The sequence below is a fragment of the Vanessa atalanta genome, chromosome 13 (assembly GCF_905147765.1).
Source record: "Vanessa atalanta chromosome 13, ilVanAtal1.2, whole genome shotgun sequence".
In the NCBI taxonomy this organism is placed as follows: Eukaryota; Metazoa; Arthropoda; class Insecta; order Lepidoptera; family Nymphalidae; genus Vanessa; species Vanessa atalanta.
The window spans coordinates 5,651,959-5,672,996 of record NC_061883.1 but is presented as its reverse complement, the minus strand read 5'-3'; the positions used below and the strand labels follow the sequence as shown (position 1 = coordinate 5,672,996).

The following is a 21,038-nucleotide window of genomic DNA, read 5'->3' as shown; positions in this document are numbered from 1 at the left end:
ACGAAATGACGAATTCGATTGTTACCAATAAGATGACCTAGTTTTACGTCACAACAAGTTCTGACAAGACATGACTTTGCAGCTGAATTTGACCATTTGAGTCCGCTCCTGAATTTATTCACAGGACCACCCTACACAAGAATAAACGACCGATAAATTAGAACAGAAACTTGAAAATGTATTTGGTATGAAATTGGGGTTTTTCAAATTTACAACATATTAAATGAAATTTTACCGAAGCGGGACATGGTAAAGGAGCTCCTGATGGAGTCGAGGCTCTACTGAAGCGGATTGCTTTTAATCTTGTTAAGCGTGGTATTGATGATCCATTTTCAAAAAAAGAATTGCTATTACCTTCTCTCATTTAAAGGCACTTAGAAAGTTCATCAGATCGTATGGGACATGCTGGAAAAGTCAATGGTGACTCTAAGGATAGGGTCCTCCTAGTTGTACTGAAAATTCGTGCCATATTTTGGCAAATGGCTGTCCTTATGGTATACATCTGAGCTTTCATAAACCGACACAATCTTTATGTGACTTTTATGACGATACTATATCATCGGAAATACCAACGCAATAAACACCCAAATTAAAAATTATATTCAATATTTTAATCAGAAGATCATAATGATCACACAACAATTTTGAATCCGTCTCCTTTTTATGTGGCTTTGCCTAAAAGATCCTCTGCATTTTTTGCTTTATCTGAGATTAGATTTACCATCTGAATTACAAAAAAGCTTCTTAGATCAAATATTAGAAGATGGATGTGATGAAGATAGGGAAAACCTTCCGGATAATATTATTTTATGACCGATAGCGACAGTAGTGACAGCTTGAATATTTTCGAAATTAAAATTAATTATAATTATATTATAATAAAAAGATTTGCAAAAATTCTTAAGTTTATTATTGAGATGTGAGAACTACATTAATTTATTTTATATTAGTTGACATTAAGTTTTTAGCATTAGCAGCCTGTTAATTTCCCACTGCTGGGCTAAAAGCCTCCTCTCCGTTAAGGAGAAAGTTTGGAGCATATTCCACCACGCTGCTCCAATGCAGGTTGGTGGAATACACATGGGGCAGAATTTCATTGAAATTATGCACATGCAGGTTTCCTCACGATGTATTCCTTCACCGCCGAGCACGAGATGAATTATAAACACAAATTAAGCACATGAAAATTCAGTGGTGCCTGCCTGGGTTTGAACCCGAAATCATCGGTTAAGATGCTCTTAATGTAATATAATTTAACATTTGACATTAAGTTGTTAGTTTGTACTAGATTTCTTATGTTCGTATATTTGTTAACATATGACACGATAACCATTGTACAGGATTGATTCTAGGCTATCTACTAAGTGTTTAAATCTCTCTCTCATCTCTCATCTCTTTATTGAGATTTTCAGTTAGACTGCGCTTATTTAAGAGTAAGATTTTAATTAGTTTAGGATTATATTTATGTCGTGACTTAATAGGGTTACACGATCTCCAATTTTCACCAGAGGACACAGTGGCATTATGTTTTATATAGTACATCATTTATCATCATAAAGTTCAACTCTAGATTGTTTACACAGTTTTTTCCTTACTTTTCAAACTATATAAAGTTTCATTAAAAATATTTTCTATAAAAATAACAACATGTTTTAATGTAAAACCACTATATTTGCATATATTTTCTCAAAAATCTGGACGCATCTATCATTAACCTGATATGATTAGCCTGGTCATTCATTTTTTCTGAAAAATATTTCTAGAGCCTTCCCTTCCCTATATTATCAATCGGGAGATTGTTGAAGCTGACAGCTGAAGTTCGCAATTTGGCAAATTTACACTTTTTTGCGAAAGACTAACGAACGCAAACAAGAGCTAGTGAAAATACACAAGACTTTTTACATTACTAGATATTTGCAACGACACATATCCACAGGAAGAAGGAAAAGTTGTTTTAAGTGAAAAACTGTGCTGGTCTCAATGATGGAAGACCTCAAATGTCAAAGTCAAAGTCAAGTTTGAATTTAACTTTGAATTTAGACAGTTTCATTGATGCAAGACCTAAAATCATTTATTTATGAGGACGTAACTTAAATAGCATATTATGAAAACCCCTGGCTTTCCAAATGAGCTATTTTTTCCTACGTAACGACCAAGCCTCCGCAATAAACATTGAAACTGTGCGATATATTCCAGGGCAAAATGTAGAGTATATCTCGATTAAGATATTGATGGAACGTGATGTTTCTACTATCTATCCACTTGAGTATTTGGAATCTTTGAGTGCTCCTGGCATGCTAGCTTATAAGATAAATTTAAAAGTCAGCGTATCTACAATAACCTATTAAGAAATTTTAGCCCATCAAAGTTATGGGATGGTACTAAACGGTAATTAAAAGTGACCAATTCACATCTCAACGTAATGGGATCAGAGATTTTAATAGGGTGCGGCATAGGTGATTCTATGTTTATACCCTAGATCCCTCTCATTCCAAAATCATTTATTTTTAAACGAATGCGCATGGACGGTTTCCCAGCAACTCCAGAAAACTCTATATTTTAATCCCCGACGCCACAATCCAATATCGTGGGCAGAGAAGCGTTATTGTAAATATTATGATAATAATTGTGATTGTATCGGCAATACATTTTTTCTATTTTCTTATAAATTACTAGCTAGACAAACACAAAAAGATAAAAAGTATTGTGACACATCTGTAATCATTCATCACTAACTTCTCATCACGCTTTCATTCCTTTTCCGTCAGTGTGATATAATTTTAATTTTGAAGAGCTTGTCTAGTAGTTTACATATAAGTCAGTGGTCATAGCAATAAAAGTTTGACTGATGTGGTCCAAGAATAATTTAGCACATAAACATTTATTTTACGACTCGCTTGTTTATGAAAGAGCGTCCCGATAACTCTGCGGCTGCGGTTGGGTAAACCAAAGCGATATTTATATCCCTAAATTATATTATATGAAGTCATGGATGCGTCATAAAATAATCCATAGACATTTAGTGATGAATACTTTACATTTGACGGCCACGACGAGTCGTGACGAATAAAATTAAAGAAATGCAAAAACATTAACGAAACGAAACTTGTCAATCTTAAGTTAATACTTAGTTTAGACAAAATGAGAGTTATGTAGCAAAGGTTCTGAGAGGCGCTCCATAACACGTCAAAAATCTTTTACATTTGAATTTAGAGACGTGACCATTAGACTGATGTTATCATAGACTCAAAACTTTCCACCAACCAAACGGCAACTTTTCTTATCAACAAAATATAAAAACTTAGCTATAATACTTTTCGCTGGAAATATGCTCTTACGCTTTAGCTCACCCACAGCTCGGCCTCAACCTTTCTTGTGTTCTTGTTTCTTAAATGATAACTATCCGTGAGTAACGACCGAACTCCACCATTATCAATAAGGTTGTCGCAAGATCCCATTTTAATAGAAAATAATAATTTGTAATTTTCAATGAACTAAGATAATATATACCAAGTTGTGTGTTCAATGTATCAATATATAATAAATGATCGATGCTCTGTCTCATCCAGGCTTCGAAACACCTGCACTACTTTAAGATGATCCATACCCATTTAGCGATAAAGAATTATTGTTGTCGTCTTGATGTCCTAGCCCTGAGTTTTCATAGAGAAGAAAAGAGCAACTTTAAAAAATCTTCTAACTTGTCTTCTCACTTCTAACGTCATTGAAATATATGCGTTTCGCGTTTACATGCTCTAAATATCACGTTGCCGTTCAATTGTTCCTTCAATTTTCAATTACATCTGATACATGTAAAATCTTCGGTAAATTAAACTTCAAGGGAGACCCGAAAAATTATTGGAAAATTGGATTTATATCAACTTATATACTTAGAAAGAGTAGAGTCCAAACGCGACGACGGCTAGTGCAGTTGGGAAGGTGAAATCTGCTCTAGCCGCCCCCGCCTTGCCGGCCCGCAAGATGCCTCTTCACGCCTCGTTTGAAGGAACCCAGGTCATAAGAGGAGGGGAATACGTGCGCTGGTAAAGAATTCCATGTTTTGGAAGTGCGACAAAGAAAAGAGTTGCCAAATTTCTTTGTACGCGATGGAATTGATGTCACAGTTAGGCGGTGACATCGAGAACCAGCACGCGTGGACTTGTGAAGGAAAGGGGAAGCAGGAATAAGGGAGTATAGTTCCTCTGAGCACTCGCCGTGACACATTCGATAGAAAGCGCTGAGTGCCGCTATCTCTCGACGCAATTGTAAAGGCTCGAGGGTGTTGGTGACCTTTACATCGCCAATAATGCGAACCGCACGTCGCTGCATAATCCAAGGCCTCCAGTAGGTACTTAGCGGAGCCATCCCAGAGGTGCGAGCAATATTCAACGCAGGACCGTACCTGTGTTTTATACAGCAGGAGCAGTTGAGCAGGCGTGAAAAAACGCCGCACCTTGTTCAGGACTCCGAGTTTACGTGAGGCTGTTTTTATAACAGCCTCGATGTGATCCTTTGGATTGAGGTCGCACCGAACGTCGATTCCCAGTATGGCGACTTTGCTATGTATCTCCAGCGTAGTGCCACAGAGGGAAGGAGGAGGGGAAAATGGTGACTTTTTCGCTGTAAGAGCGCACACCTGTGTTTTCTTGGCGTTAAACTCAACAAGATTGTCAGAGCCCCATTTGGCGATGAGTCCTAACGTCCTATCGAGTTCAACAACAAGATCCCTCCGTCTCTCCTCAGTTTCCGCCCGTCCAGCCGCTGCGCGTCCGTGGTATCCCCCGTGCACTGTACTGTCATCTGCATAGCAATGTATGCTCCCGAGAGAGAGCATATCATTGATATGCAGAAGAAAGAGCGTGGGGGATATCACAGACCCCTGGGGGACTCCAGCATTCACTACATGGGATTTTATTATTATTTATTTTATAAAGATTGACTTGGAAAGATTTTAGAAGCTATGTTTGACTAAAATAATTTAGATTCTTATCTACCTAATTTTAAGTAACAGAAGCGGCATAAATAAAAATTCCAAGCTCTTTCCTAGAATTCATACTTCTTTTTATTACATACTCGTAAATAATCATTCTAAGAAAGTCATGTGTAATATTCCTAAAATTATGGTATCCGTGATATATTGATAATTTGAATATATCAGAAAAAATTATAATATAGTAACAGTTTTTATGTAATTACCTTTGCTTGCAACTTACCCGAATAATATCCATTACTTTGTGCAGTGGTTTCCCTCTGTACAGCTGTTGATGACACACCAGTTCATAATAATCTAATAATCTTCTCCGAACTGTTCCATTTTTATCCTCCATAGCCAGCCAATCAAGCCCACCATCGCTGCAGTCCCACTTGTTATCTAGAATAACATATAAAAGTTTCGTATATAAGTTTTATGAATATAGAAAATTTAATATATAATAACAATAATTATCAAGCATAGAGAACAATCTTTTGATCATACTTTATAATAATTTTAGTGAATAGCCCCGTAAATAGGCCATTTTTTTCCAAATCTCTAAATAACGTTCACCGACGATAAAATTTCACATTAAATCTATTTTCCTCGTCTTATGGATGCTATACAAAATTAACTATTCCCAAAATCTCCTTTGATATGCATTAACAATAGGTACTTTTTCCTGGAAATCAGATATTCGTGAATACTGACGAATTGTAGTCTAGGGATTTGTAACATTAAATACTTTACCACAGGCTTTTTTTTTCAAATAGGTTAAAACATTAATTTTAACTTCAAACTGATTGAGAGATTGGGGGTTATGGGTATTGATATGGATTATGTGGGAGAAGAGTCTATAATAATGCTAGATACTTCTTTACACTTCTTTTCACTTCTTCTGTGGGCACGGTGTCTGGTAATAAGTATTTCAAATTCTAGGGCGCGCAATCACCCCTTTAGTCGACTTTTTCTTTTTTTTTATGGTATCGGTAGGCGGACGAGCAAATAGGCCACTTGATGGTAAGTGGTCACCACCGCCCATAGACAATGGCGCTGTAAGAAATATTAACCATTCCTTACATCATCAATGCGCCACCAACCTTGGGAACTAAGATGTTATATCTCTTGTGCCTATAGTTACACTGGCTCAGTCACCCGTCAAACCGGAACACAATAATACTGAGTACTGCTGTTTGGCGGTAGAATATCTGATGAGTGGGTGGTACCTACCCAGACGAGCATGCACAAAGCCCTACCACCAAGAACGTTACGACTTACGTTAACATGGTTCATCAAGAGTGTCGACACACGCTAATTTAACAACTGCATTTAGTTGTTTATTTATAAATCGTTTTAAATAATATTTCCGAGATACTTATGTTGGCCCAAGATGTGAGAACAGTACCTACAGGAAAATGCTTAATCAGCATTATAGGAAAGTTACATGAATCGTCTCATATCGTGGGAAACATATTTGATGTGAACATATTATATTAAAAATAATTTCCATTGATTGTAGAGTTTAATTAAAATAAGTTTTTTTTTTTTAAATACCATTCATTCTCCTGTTTATTTGTCTAGATTCCTTTTTTTCAGTTTTAAAAACAAATAAATCTATAAATCTACATTAGCACTTTACCGCTGTAGCTAAAGACGAGCCTCGTAGCCGGGGTATTATTTATATGTAACCACCAAAAAATAAGGAGATCGTACCCCAGGCGTCCGATATCAATAGATTGTTTCTTTTCATAAGTAGATAAACTTATCGCAGACTATAAAGTAAGAAGGCTTGGACTCTATGAAGGATGACATTTGCACGTAATGAGAGACTACCTAGAAAGGTTTTCAAATGAAAAGATTATAATCGGAGATTATTACAAAAAAAACGGGGCAACCTCAAACAAAAACAAAATAATAAACAAATTATGACCAAATTTAAATACTTGCTGCTGTGTGATTCTGTAAGAACTCACTTCGAATCTTACTCGTGAAATGTCGACAACCGACTTAGGGTGATACCCCATGTTGGTACGTGTATCCTATAAATTTTATAACTATTATAGTGCGGTGAGTTTCGAGTTCCTTCTTACAGAATACATCTACTGATCATTATTTTTATAACATTTATTTGAAAAAAGAGTACCGCTAAGATAAACTGTTTGTAACTGAGGTGGTCCTCGTAAGAGATTTGCTTTCATGTGCCTCAGCGTGTTGTTCCGAAGATCTAATTCTCTTAGCTGCGTCATATTTTGCACGACAGTCGCAGGAACCTCCCACAGTGACGTTGAGTTATGTATTGATATTTTCTGTAAAAAAACGTCTAATAAAAATCTTAATATAAATAAACTTCCTTTACGTGCTTTAGAAACTCCTCCTAAGCGGTTGGACCGCGGAATAAAATAAAGATTTTTGTGTGTGTTTTTAAGTAACGGCTGGACGGTTTAGATGGAACCAGATTGAACTGTGACTGGAAAGTAAAGTAAGTAAAGTAAGAAAGTTTTCCGGACGAAGTGACAAGCAGCTGGTATTTATATATAAAGTAGATCTCTCTTGAATACGTCAACATTATGTATATCAGGACAATTGATAAGATATTATTCGGTGTATTTTAGAACTCGATTAAAAACATAACATCAGTTGTTAAATGGTTACCCATTGATACATATAGTATAGTACTTCGAAATTTTATTAATTTTTCTGCCATACACTGAGTATCTTAAAGCGAAAATACCCCCGACACTAGTTATACTATTATTCCTAATATTGCTTTGTAGAGAAAATATAAAATCCTGAGAAATAACTAACCAAAGACTCGCACTTTTCTGCTTCCTGTGTTTCTTCGTACTGAAAGTCAGTCGTTAATTTCCTAAGCTCTTTTCTACTATGTCACGCCAGAAATGCTTATTTTATTATATACAATTACCGATACATCTCACATATTACCAGGATGGAGGTAACAACAGATGAGAATGAAATAAAAGATGAGATAATGTGAAAAATGGCAGCTCACGATGGGCGCTCACAAAAGTGATGTATCATATTATAGTCCGATTACCAAATCACTTTTAGGCTTCATTGAGCGTTACACTATTAAATAACATGCTAACCTAGGTTAATGTTTTAGTAATGACCTAAAGATCCGGCCCGTGGCCTGAGGAGACGTGGTGACGTGCTGTAGAGGAGGACTTCCGCGACCGGCTATTCCTCTGAGCCTGTAAATTACCCACTGCTGGGTTAAGGCCTCCTCTCCTTTTGAGGAGAAGGTGTGGAACATATTCCACCACGCTGCTCCAATGCGGGTTGGTGGAATACACATGTGCCAGAATTTCGTTGAAATTAGACACATGCAGGTTTCCTCACGATGTTTTTCTTCACCGCAGAGCACGAGATGAATTATAAACACAAATTAAGCTCATGAAGTTTGAACCCGAAATCATCGGTTAAGATGCACGCGTTCTAACCACTGGACCATCTCGGCGTTTACCAGAGGTATACATATATGCCAGTGTGATATAATGAATGGCTCAGTATAGTGCATCCATACAAGTTGACACTCTCATCACTTGAAAGAGGTCCCTTCTACGGAGACCGAAAACAAGTCTAGGTGTCCACTGGATTTTTTTTTCGGCATGCAGGCAATTATGCTTCTGAATAAGACGAGCCAGCTCTTCGGGAAGATGCTCACTGCCTATCATATTCAGAACCTTGAGGAGGTCAGGCCGAGCTTCGCAGAGGCAACCAACGACGCCTTAACGGCCCCGAAAACTTGGACCACAAAGGTGCATGTGCATGTCCGATGGCACATGATCCTTGCGACGTCACTAGATCTGTCGAACTCCTCTTCAAGTCTTTCTTTCGAGAGACAAATGAGACAAGAATATGAAGAAAGCAAGTTGACTCAAAAAAAAAAATGTATTGAAAAATTTTATAAATGATTAGGCTTTCGGCTCCTTTCGCGTTTCATATCATCCGCTAATACGAAACAATAAGCCGGCTTACGGTTAAGTATCGCGCCTTTCATACGCTTACTAAGTTTTGCAGAAATTAATTTCAACAAAGGCGACATAAGAATAATAAGCTTACTTTACAGTTACTCGGGAAGTATGTGATCTTCGAATTTTATCGGATATATTTCCTCAAATAATATTTGTTTTTAAAGAAAATATTAAGTAACTCTTACTGTTATTTATTATTAATATCGAAATCATTTTAATTTAGACTATATTTGCGATAATATAACATTCATGGTACTTATATTTAATGGAAATCAATATTATAACCAATATCTGTATTAGATTAATAATAATAATTCTTTAATAACAGACGGTCGACTAAAACATGTCCACGTAGATTATACATTTATCAAAGTTACATTAAGATTTAACACAGCGTTGACAAGGGAATTTGTAAAGTTTAATTCATATCTAAATAATTTTAATAACTTATACTCATGCGGAAACATCAATTACATTACAGAAATACTTATATTAAATCAATAAAGAAAAAGTACATGACTTTAAAATATGTATTTTATATTATAAAATTATGTATTATTTTACATGTAGATCATATAAGACGTTCTCAAAGGAAATAACAACTTTTAGACTCATTCATAACAGCCCCCTTTTTTATTTAAAACTTAATATTTGTGACAAATAACAAAGGTACTAATTAGAAACGGCTGCACCATAAGACAACAAATCAGACTGCCTCAAAATAAACCTACTATTTTTTAGCTTTCCCTAATACTCTAATTCATTTAATTGTAATTGAATAACATGAAAGCTAAATTAAAATGATAATTACGATTTAAAAGTCCATATAGGAGCCGTATTATAATATTAATATTATAATAAAAAATATTCACTCTATACTCAAATTTGAGTGTTCTTCTTGGATATACATAAGATACGGAAACCTAAGAACATTAAAAAAAATTAATTACCTAAAATACAAAAGAAAAAACGAACTAACAGCCTGCCTCGTTCTCGTCGGTAACCGTTCCGGGTAAGGCTATGCGATACCGGAATTCAAAACACAACGCATAAAATGATTGCTAAAATCGATAAATTAAGTTGACACGGTTGAAATTTTAAGAATCATTTTTTAAACCTCTATACGTACACAAACGCTGCATATAAATCGTAGTGTTTGAAGTATTTAAAACGACAGCCATAGTTACCTTATTATATTTACATTTTTAAATTATTGTTGGTTGACCTGTGTGATACAATGCACTTAATAGTGATTTATCTTCAAATAATGTATCTTTATTTATGTCAATAAAATTGATAATAAAGTTCATCTAAGATAAAATATTTTTTTTATTTTATCGTCTGTAAAATATGCCAATATATTAACATAATTTTCAAATTATTCCTTTTATTAAATCGAAACTTTTCTTCCAAAGTTAAACCAGTTTTCATATTGTTGACCTATATATATGTATATAAGATATATATTATACCTATGGATGTATGTAAGGTTTTCAATCGTAAGTATTTCTAACCAAAATACTTATTAAATAAATAAATATTTAATGCGCTGAAGACTATTACAATTTTTATTTTCACTATACTATCCTAAAGGTTTTTTTTTTTTAAGTACGATCGATTCGGAGTAGCTGTTATAATCTAATCACGCTTTATTCTGTTATCAACGTTTATGACATAAGTGTGATAACATCTATTTCAGAACTGCTTCAAATGAAATAATAAAACGTTAAGCATAGCATTCATTATGTTTTTAGTATGTTCTATTTATAGGCTGAAGACCCTGTCCTGACTTGACCCTGAAGATAGTGCCGACTGGTGATAAAAGCGGTATATAAGTTTTTTAGAAAATTGGATATTCAGTTTTCATCACCAATACGCCACCAACCTTGCGAGCTAAGATGTTATGTCCCTTGTGTCCGTAGTGTGTCCGTAAGCGGTAGAATATCTGAGGAGTAAGTGTTACCTACCCAGACGGGCTTGCTGCAAGCCCTACCGGAAAGTTTTAAGACCACAATTTAATTCAGTCATGATTTATACAAAAATAACTTTTTGATTTTAATCTTATATAAATATCACATTGCCGGACAAGGCCTCCAGTCTTTTTTTAAAATAGATTTGGAGTATATTCCACCGCGCTGGACTAATGGGGTTTGATGGATACACATGTGGTGGAATTACAACCAAAACTTTTTTTACTAAAGATTTGATTTTGATTTGCTAAAGATGTTTTCTTTTACCGCTGAGCACGAATTATTAACACAATTTGAGCATACGAAAATATATTCATATGTGTGGTAGATTTACACCCGCCATCGGGTTCGGTTCGGTTCAGAATCACACATATAACTAGACCATCTCAACCCTCGATTTATGTAGCGTAACAAAGGCGTCCGATATCACATGATCAATCTTGATCTGTTTGTATTTCATTAATTGTTAGTAAAACGAAAACATTCCAAATATAATGAAAAACACACCAACCTCAATTTTGCTTTGAGCGTCAAAATGACCTTTGAAATATTTGAGACTTGTGCTATTACTGATATCTAACGACCTTAGTTGAGGAAAATGTTTCTGTAGACGACCCATGTTGATACATTCTCCAGGCCATTCCAATAACATTAAATGGGATATATCGTATCTAAAAAGAAAAAAATATAAAACAAATTGAAATCTTTGTCTTAGGAAATAAGGACTATTTTTACTTATTAGATTGAAATCAGCAGGCATCGTATTTAATTAAACGGTTGACTGAACTTATTAACGAAATATTGGGGGATTAATACTTAATTACTATTATGTTATATTATATATCAATAAATGAGGAGAGTTCCTTTTGTATTACCTAAATTAAAAAAAAAAATACACTAAAGCATTATACATATTTTGAACAACTTATACCAGAAGATTCAGCGTGTAAGGTAGGTATGTATATAGTTAATACATAGTCGTAAGACATCTATTTCCGCTAGTCTGCTTGTTAATATACAAGATTATTACAACTACTGATGATTTATTTCCATATATAAATCTAAATATTTTATAAGCTGTACACAAATTGTGATCGGAGCAGTCAATTAAAAAAAAACGCTTCTTTTTTATCGTTTATGTCGTTTAGGTTATTTTAATGTTTCTGTAATTTAACAAAAATTGGCCCGTTACATTAAATCTATAGTTACATTATATCTATATATATATATATAACCGTTCATAGTTTAAAAGATATGTACATTATACACATATTTATAATATGGTTAAAATTGTTTCTCTTTATTTACTTGCCGATTTTTCTAAGGACAATGGATATCTCTAACTATGGGAACGGACGGTTTTAAAGTACTTGTAAATATATATTTGAAAATATACTTTGATTTTGACCTTGAGTTTGAGATGCATGTCTCTTTGCATTATAAAATATGTATACGTTTATTATGATGTATCATGCTCTTTTGAATAAGAATTCTACGAATGTTTTGAACACATTTAGCTATAGGTTTGTATAAAAATGTCTTTGTTCAAGCGTCAATAGCGCAATAGTGGACGGGCCGCCTAGCTTTGTAAAATTTCATTAAAAATATTTGCCTCTTGGGATTTTGTCGTCTCTACTCCTGGCACAAGCTTCTTATGGAAGGAAAAAAGTACATATGGGACAAAAAAAACATACGGGAGTTTCTTATGGTCTATTGGTATAATCATTAAATAACATTTATTTATTTATTCACAGAAAAATCTATCCTTACCTTATATTAGTTAACCAAATATTAGTAACGCCATTCGTACAGGTTAACATTTCATTAGACTGCTCACAATAAGCCTTATTTGTATAATCCGACAACGAACACGGCGTTTCTAAACGATTTGTAGAATTATGACGTCCTTTATCACCCGAAATTGAATTCTTCACAAGACTCAGTAGTAGAAATGACTTAAATACTGAAAAAAATATTATTAAATCAAAATAAATAATTATTCTAAAGCAGTTAAGGAGTCAGTCCCTAAAAGATGCTGAAGATTTTCAGAGAACATTGCAATCGTCTAAGAATACCAAATATATCACCGTTTTTAGTGGATTACTTAATTTATGTTCTCGAGAACACAAAAAAGAGGTTTGAGAGTCCATCTTAAGTGTAAGTGTATTTTTTCCAGATTAAACAAATTAAAAATACTGAAAACATAAACTTTACAAACAACACATATAAATATAACACACACAACGACACAAAAATTCCAAGATGTTCGACGTGAGTTTACATCGCGTAAAAATAAGCGCAAAATCCATACAATAAGTGCGCTAATCAGATGTTCAAAAATTATATTAATTAAAAATAGTAGCCAAATATTAGCTATACTTAAATAAAATGATACATTTTTGAATACACACAGTTTATTGTCACAGAAAAAGTTGCAGTGATTTGTTAAGTAAAACTTGTTTAAATTTACGTTGCGAAATATAACCTTGTTAAATTTAATATACGCATGTATCATCCTATTTTTATTATATGTCAAGTGCCGTTTCAATTTTTCTGCCTGAACCTAAGTGTACCGGCAGACCTAATATAATATCAGGTCTAATATACTTATCTAAGGGGTACTGTTACCGATTGCGTTGTACACATCAAAAATTTCCATTATTTTCCTACTTTGTCTCCTTCATAATTCACATATTAGAAAGAGATGTTAATATTATACTTAGTCATGTCAAATAATAACAATAGTGTGATTGTGAGAATTTGTATTAAAGACATATGAATTTAAGTAATGAACCGAAATTCTAAAATATCTTTTTAAACCTTACTTATTCTACCCACTTACAAAAAGAAAACCTTTAGTATTATGTTTTTCAATTACTTTTAGCATTAGCAGCCCGTAAATGCCGTGTATCCTGCTGGGATAAAGGCCTCCTCTCCCTTTGAGGAGAAGGTTTGGAGCATATTCCACCACGCTGCTCAAATGCGGGTTGGCGGAATACACCTGTGGCAGAATTTCGTTGAAATTAGACACATGCAGGTTTCCTCACGATGTTTTCCTTCACCGCCGAGCACGAGATGAATTATAAACACAAATTAAGCACATGAAATTTCAGTGGTGCCTGCCTGGGTTTGAACCTGAAATCATCGGTTAAGATGCACACGTTCTAACCACTGGGCCATCTCGGCTCCATTTTTTTCCATTTCAATTACTTATCGTAATTTATTATTTTATTAACGAATATCTCGAATTGAAACAACAACAAATACAAAAACCCAAATTTTAACTAACTATCATATTCTCACATGATACCGACAAATAACACAGAATTTATTTGTTTTATACAGAATATTTTGATCCAGAGTAAACTCATGAACTCATGAATTATATTATGATATTTATTTCCCTTACAAATATATGTTCTGTTTAAATAGCGTTCATATGCTAATATATATTATTGCTGATAATTGAATTATAAAGCAAATAATACGTGAAAATAATTTCCGACGACTGTAAAAAAATATTATTAAACAAATCTATAATAGTTTTCTACAAATAAACCATTTTTATGTTCCTTTTAAAGATATCTTTATGTTTACTGGTAGGTCTCCGCGCAGTGTGGAAATGTAATCGAAATAAGTTAAATACGTAATACAATTCACATTATCGACGGGGATTCTACAAATAAATTTAGTGCGAAATAATTTAAAAAAAATCTTGCTTATTTTCAAATATAAAATTGAACAATATTAATACACACGAGATACATATGGGGCAGGATATCATTTAACACATTTATAACGTATGTTTCGTCGTAAAATTGCCCTTAACATAAATTAAACACATGAAAATCTAACCGTGCTTGGTAGCTTTAGAATTGAATCTGTGACCTTCGATTGAGACTTAAGATCCACCTTTCCCATTTACTGAACCATGTCGGCACTTGGAAATATATCCATGTTTGAATTCAATTGATAACTATTTACTAGGTGTTAATCTCGGATAAACTTTAAGGAACTAATGATTTAGCTTTGCCTTTGTCGTAACCGAGACATTTGATACTTACTTTATAATACATATATAACCAAATTTGGTCGTTAACGAGACCCTTTATAGCACCTTCAATTAATATCCTTATTATTAGTAAGCATTTCATATAAACTGTTTGATACAAATGATTAATATTGAGTTCTGCTGGCGCAATTAAATTAAAAGGCAAATTAGGAAACGAAAATACCTACTTTTGTAATTGAAAAGATATAAATGAAAGAAAATTACGGGCTCGTAGTGTACAATCAAGATGGATTTTATTATTAAAAAAAAGCTATACGTTCCTCAAAGGGATTGTTCTTTGTTTCGATATTCTGACCTGAACTAATTTTGCTAGTCGTTAAATAAAATCAACGAATTGTAATTTTACAATTCGTTGTATTTTTATTAAAAAACATACTTTAGTTAAAAATGATTTTAATGTAAATAGTTAACTATAGGTAAAATTTGACGCCGAGCCGAAAAAGATAATTTTGCAATAATCAATTGAATAAAATTTACTCCACTTCTAAAATAAATTGGGTCTGTTATAGGACTGTTCATAAAAAGAGTATTTTCAACCATCACCTTCGGAACGATGTAATAAGTCATAAAGATATTCTTAACCCTAGTAATCTGAGATTATAATTGCATTTAATATCCAACCATAAAAAGAGATGACAGATAAAAACTATAAAGCATTTAAGTAATTTTTGATGTTAAATTTCATTCACATAAATAGCAAAATTTGTCTTATATTATTGAAACATATTAAACCTTTTTAAAGGCTTTAATGATTTTAAAGCTGAATCTTTGAATCAAGGGTTATGTAATTATTTATAGTAGATATCTTTTAAAGAAATCAAATCAAAGTATGTGATTTTTTTCGTAATAAAATGGCGCTCGAAATCTGACGCCGGATGAACGTAACTGTTAAACGAATGAACAACAAAGTGAAAAAGATAAAACGATGTTTCCAATTCAAATGAATCTAAACGAACGAGAAATTTATGAAGATAAAAAAGGAGATTAAACTCATTTTTATGCGCTTTTAGCCTAAATTTTGGTACTTTAACGACATTCAATAAAATTGTTCTTGAAGATTCTTCTTACAGAATAGCTTTGAAATTTATCGTAGATGACAATTATTGTGAAATGACAGAGAATAATTTGGTTTGTAAAGTACTTATTCTACAGATCAACCTACCTAGTGTAATATACACGCAATGTATACTTATTTATATATATAAAGGTAATCGGTTATCAACATTTCACGAATAAAAACCACAATAAGAAGACGAACTGAGACTGACTCATAGAGAACCTGTCAGAATTATAATTACAGAAATATACTAACATTCAAACATTGACACTTTAAATTTCACGATTAAATTTGTTCATAGAAGTAATCAATGTCCACATTCTTGGTGGTAATTCTATAAAATATATATTACCAAACTATTACGTTAAAATTCAATTTTTTTTTTTCTAATGTATTCCTTTTAATTGTTAAAAAATCCTAAACACATAAGGAAATACTAATATTCTTAGTCAAATTTAATTAATGAATTCGTGTCCTGGTTTTACTCGTATCTGTTATTCTTCTCTATTACGGATTTCTGAAATTATTTGAATGGTAATAAATAAAATTATTATATCGGCAACATTAGCCAACAAACGGTCAAACTAAATAACGATCATTTTGTTCACGGAGATACAACTGGTTGTATTGAACAGGGAAAATTATACATTTTTAAGTTACATATTGGATTTTTTAAATATCGGCAAGTACTTTATGCTAGATTATATACGTTTTGTGACGTTTGGTTAAAATATAAAAATATTCGTTTAGCATGAGAATTAGCGTGGCAATCGATACTTTTTTATCTTAGACACATGCAATTAATTCATGTATATTATTAAATCTGTCACATTTTTCTGTTATATAACAGATATGAATGATTAAGGCTTGTTCACGTTGGTCTTATGTACGAATAAATATATTATTTATAATTTTAAATTACGTCCCCTTCTGTTATAGGTATAATATATTACAATTATATGTTTTATTACGTAGAGGTATTGTTAGCAAGTAATTCAGTTATGTAACTAGTTTTAAATAAAAACGGTATTTGTTATTATTATCAAAAAACGGATTGTTTGTTTTATGAAATATGCCATTAACGCCAGCTGAACGACAGCGAAATTATAGAGAACGCTTAGAAGCAAACAATCCCGAAATATGGAAGGAGAGGAAAAAAGAGAAGCTGAATGAAAAAAAGAAAAATTTATTGAAAATTTCGCAATTGTGCAAGATGCGCAAATATACGTCTCTCATGAAAATTAAACACGTGTAAACTCAGTCGCAGTTAAGATCGATGTATCCTCAGCCGTTGTAGTAAATAAATAATAATTATAATTATTTGTATTGTAAAATAAAGGAAATATAATTCATCTAATGTTGTCTTAGATTTTCGCGATTATTACACATTGAAATAAAACTAGTTTTTTAACGGATTTAATCGCGTATATTAATTATTTTTAACATCCCGACGTTTCGAGCACTTTGCAGTGTTCGTGGTCACGGGCAGACTGCAAAACACTGCAAAGTGCTCGAAGTGTAGTTTTATTTCAATATAATTCATCTATTATCCTAAGCGAAGAAATTCATTCCGCTGTAAGCGATCCATTAAAAGACAAACACATCAGGCTATATTGTCTGCGACTAGGTGCGCCGTACTTACACAAGATCGTCATTATTATGAAACATTGACATAGCATAGATTACCATAGAATTGGCCAAATCAAAAGCTTAATGATAGTTACTTGTTTTCTTTGCGTAGGTTTATGACAAGATTTTAAAGTTACACTTTTTATTTTATGATTTAGCACGTCTGGGTAGATAATATTAGTTATCCTACCGATACGTAATATTAATAATCTGATACGAAGGGTCAGTGACCTATTGTAATTACAGACACAAGAGACGACACAACATCTGGATCAAATATTTTAGTATGTAAATCTAACAGTGCCAAACGTTTATAGATGACAACTGATAGGACATTAGTATAGAACAACAGGAACAATATTTAATGAACTGTTTATTATATTCAAAAAACTGTGATCTTTATGGCACTTTTATTTATTATTTATATATATTTATTTATTTAATTTACACAACATGTTTTTTTTATCAAATCTTACAACAATTGTTTTCAATTTTCAATATGCGAAATAAATACATATTATAACATTTTCTTTAAGACTTGTGTCGAAACAATAATATTAAAATTTTAACTTTTTCAAAGGAATAGAATAATTACAACATCTTAATTTTAGGAATGGTAGTTATTATTAGCAACTAAGTGACACAAAGACGTTTTTCAAAGATGATGTACGTGACAAAGCAATTTACAAGAAATGATCGCAACAACCTTGTATTCATACAACTTGAACAAGAATGATCTTGCTAACTTTTACAAGTGTGTTAATATAATAAATACACATTCTATCTATTTTAAGCATAAACATCAGTTCTACACACGAAATGTGGAGATAATTTTGAAATTATGTTTAGATAACATTTTATTAACAAAAGCAATATTCGCTTGACTTCATGTCTATACAAAATAACTACCTATAAATGTCACCGTTGGGCTCTCCTTTGAGGAGAAGATTTGAATCTTATTTTGCGAAGGTACTCCAATGCGAGTTATTGGATCCACATATGGAATATTCTTATCCGACACATGCGAGATTCCTCACGATGATTTAATTCTCCGCCGAGTACGGGATAATGAGAGATTTTATAAACAGTAATTAAACGCATGAATATTCAGTGATGCTTGAAAATTCTATTATTAATTGTAGTAAATAAAATATTTGACAATATTATATTCACTTATCAAAATATTTAAAAATCAAGACTAGGAAGTATATGAATACAACAACTAGTTGAAAACCAACTGACGGTGATACTGTATTTTAGTGGTCATTTGTATTTTATAATGATAATAATTGTCACACATCACATTCTGATTTCACAATCACATTCTGTGTTTCTTACATAAAAGTGTACAAAATTTATATATATATATATATATATAAACATACAATATACTTCTGTACAAAGGCCTTACTAATCTAAAATTACAAAAAGGCGATTGTTACTGCATTTGATTTGAAGCTTTAAAAGATACGTTATGCGTTCGTTTTACTGAAAACACCAGAACGAAAAATTAGATTATTATAGTAACAAAACTAAAAAAAAAGTTACAAACCGTAAAAAAATATATATTAAATGCTATGCTATGCTACTTTTAAACATACGATCTTTTACACAAATAGTAGCAAAAAATATTTTTAATGGCTTAGAGCGGTGATATACTGGTTCTAAATAGTAAGAGGTTCTCTGAGTATCTTTTTAGTGGAAAACCCTTATGAATAAGGGTCAATATAATATTATTAGTTTCTTTATTTAAAATCTCATGAACGATTTCATATATATAGATATATATTTATGAATATTTTGGTATTACATTTAATACGAAAACGTTATCTTAAGAATTAAGATAGTAATATTATTATACTTAGTCATAATTTTTAATTTGGTTTTTAACTATATTCTCGCATTGTTTTAAATCACATAAATTAAAAGTAAAATCCCTTACCCGTCAGCGACATAGCCAATAACACTGATATATATGTTATACTTAGAAACAAAATATTTGACAAGAAAATAAGAATTATTTTGTACCGAATCCTTAAAATTTTAATATCACGATATGTTACAGAATCGAATTATAGTAAAATATATAATAAAATATTTAGAAGTTAATAGCGAAGTTAAGTAAATTTTCGCGTGTGCTACGACTGCGTAGAGCGCGCCCGGCGACCAAACTTCAACTGAAAACCTGAAAAGGAAGAACAAATAAATTTCGTGTTTCGACGCTAAATGTTTAGAATTACAGAATATATTATACTAACGAAATAATTACAATTTAAAACATAAAGCTATAACCAACCAGTTTCTTTGGTCTTTTGTTTATTAAGTATTTTATGGAGTTCCATACATTTACACCGTTAGCGTCTATATGCAAAGCAGTGATGACCAATTAACGTAAAGGACCCTCATAACATCATTATGAGTTGGCTGTACAACTTTTATGTGTTAAATATATATTTTTTTGGATTTTTATCTGAAGACTTGGTGGTAGGGCTTTGTGCACACACTTATAATATATTGAGTAACATCTCAGTTGCCAAGATTAGTTGCGCATCTTTTGTTTAAGAAATGGTTTAAATTTTATACGGCGTTAATATTTATCGGCAGTGGTGACTTAACATGCCAGACCGTCTACCATAGATATAAAAAAGACGATTATATCGGAATGTATAGAATTTACAATATTTATATCACAATTTTTTTTTCTATATATTCAAATTCCTGTTCAGGCCAATAAATTTAAATATATAAGAATTTTCTACGAAGCAATTCTCAGTCGCAGCCGAGAGTTTAAATATGGCAATTTTTAACCAATCGTCTCTAGGAAATTATCCTTGGCAGAAAGTCGATGTGAGTCTTTCATTTTCATTTTGACATAAACATAAAGTACTCTATTGTTAACATGAGCAAACAGGTAACTAGTAAGACCGATTCTTACCCCGTATCGTCAAACCGCATGACGCTCTCTTATGTCATGGTGACAATTTATCTGGACTTTTCTCGAGTTTTATTTTAATATATTGCCTCTCACCTTATGGGAGCCTCGCTCTATTTCACGGCACTGATAAAGACGGCAGCCTACATGGCTTCGACCGGCCGTACGCACTCGCGAGGAGTGCGGAGAGAGGAGAAATCACCTTCTCCGCTGAGGAAATATATTATGATTATAAGAAGATATATATAGATTATATCGACACTATCCTGCAGCCTCTCCTATCCTTGTCAAAGACGGATATTTCACCTACTAAATACCCAGATAACCCGGACCAGGTTGTCTTTCCGAAGGTCACCATTGCATGATAAAAAAAAACGCTAGTGGGTACTGACGCGCTGTCTATAATTTGCA

The 21,038-nt window shown here is 32.7% G+C and overlaps 1 protein-coding gene across 1 annotated transcript in view; it reads right to left on the bottom strand.

Annotated features, from left to right (window-relative positions):
• Positions 1 to 19,725, bottom strand: part of LOC125068301 (protein singed wings 2) — a 30,230-nt gene extending 10,505 nt beyond the window's left edge. The window contains exons 1-5 of the mRNA XM_047677410.1: positions 19,638 to 19,725; positions 12,708 to 12,900; positions 11,449 to 11,608; positions 7,116 to 7,278; positions 5,214 to 5,371 (exon numbers count right to left, since the gene is read on the bottom strand). Of these exons, the coding sequence (XP_047533366.1) occupies positions 5,214 to 5,371; positions 7,116 to 7,278; positions 11,449 to 11,608; positions 12,708 to 12,900; positions 19,638 to 19,650 (687 nt within the window). The 5' untranslated portion in view covers positions 19,651 to 19,725. The remainder of the gene's footprint in view (positions 1 to 5,213; positions 5,372 to 7,115; positions 7,279 to 11,448; positions 11,609 to 12,707; positions 12,901 to 19,637) is intronic.
• Positions 19,726 to 21,038: the final 1,313 nt, after the last annotated feature.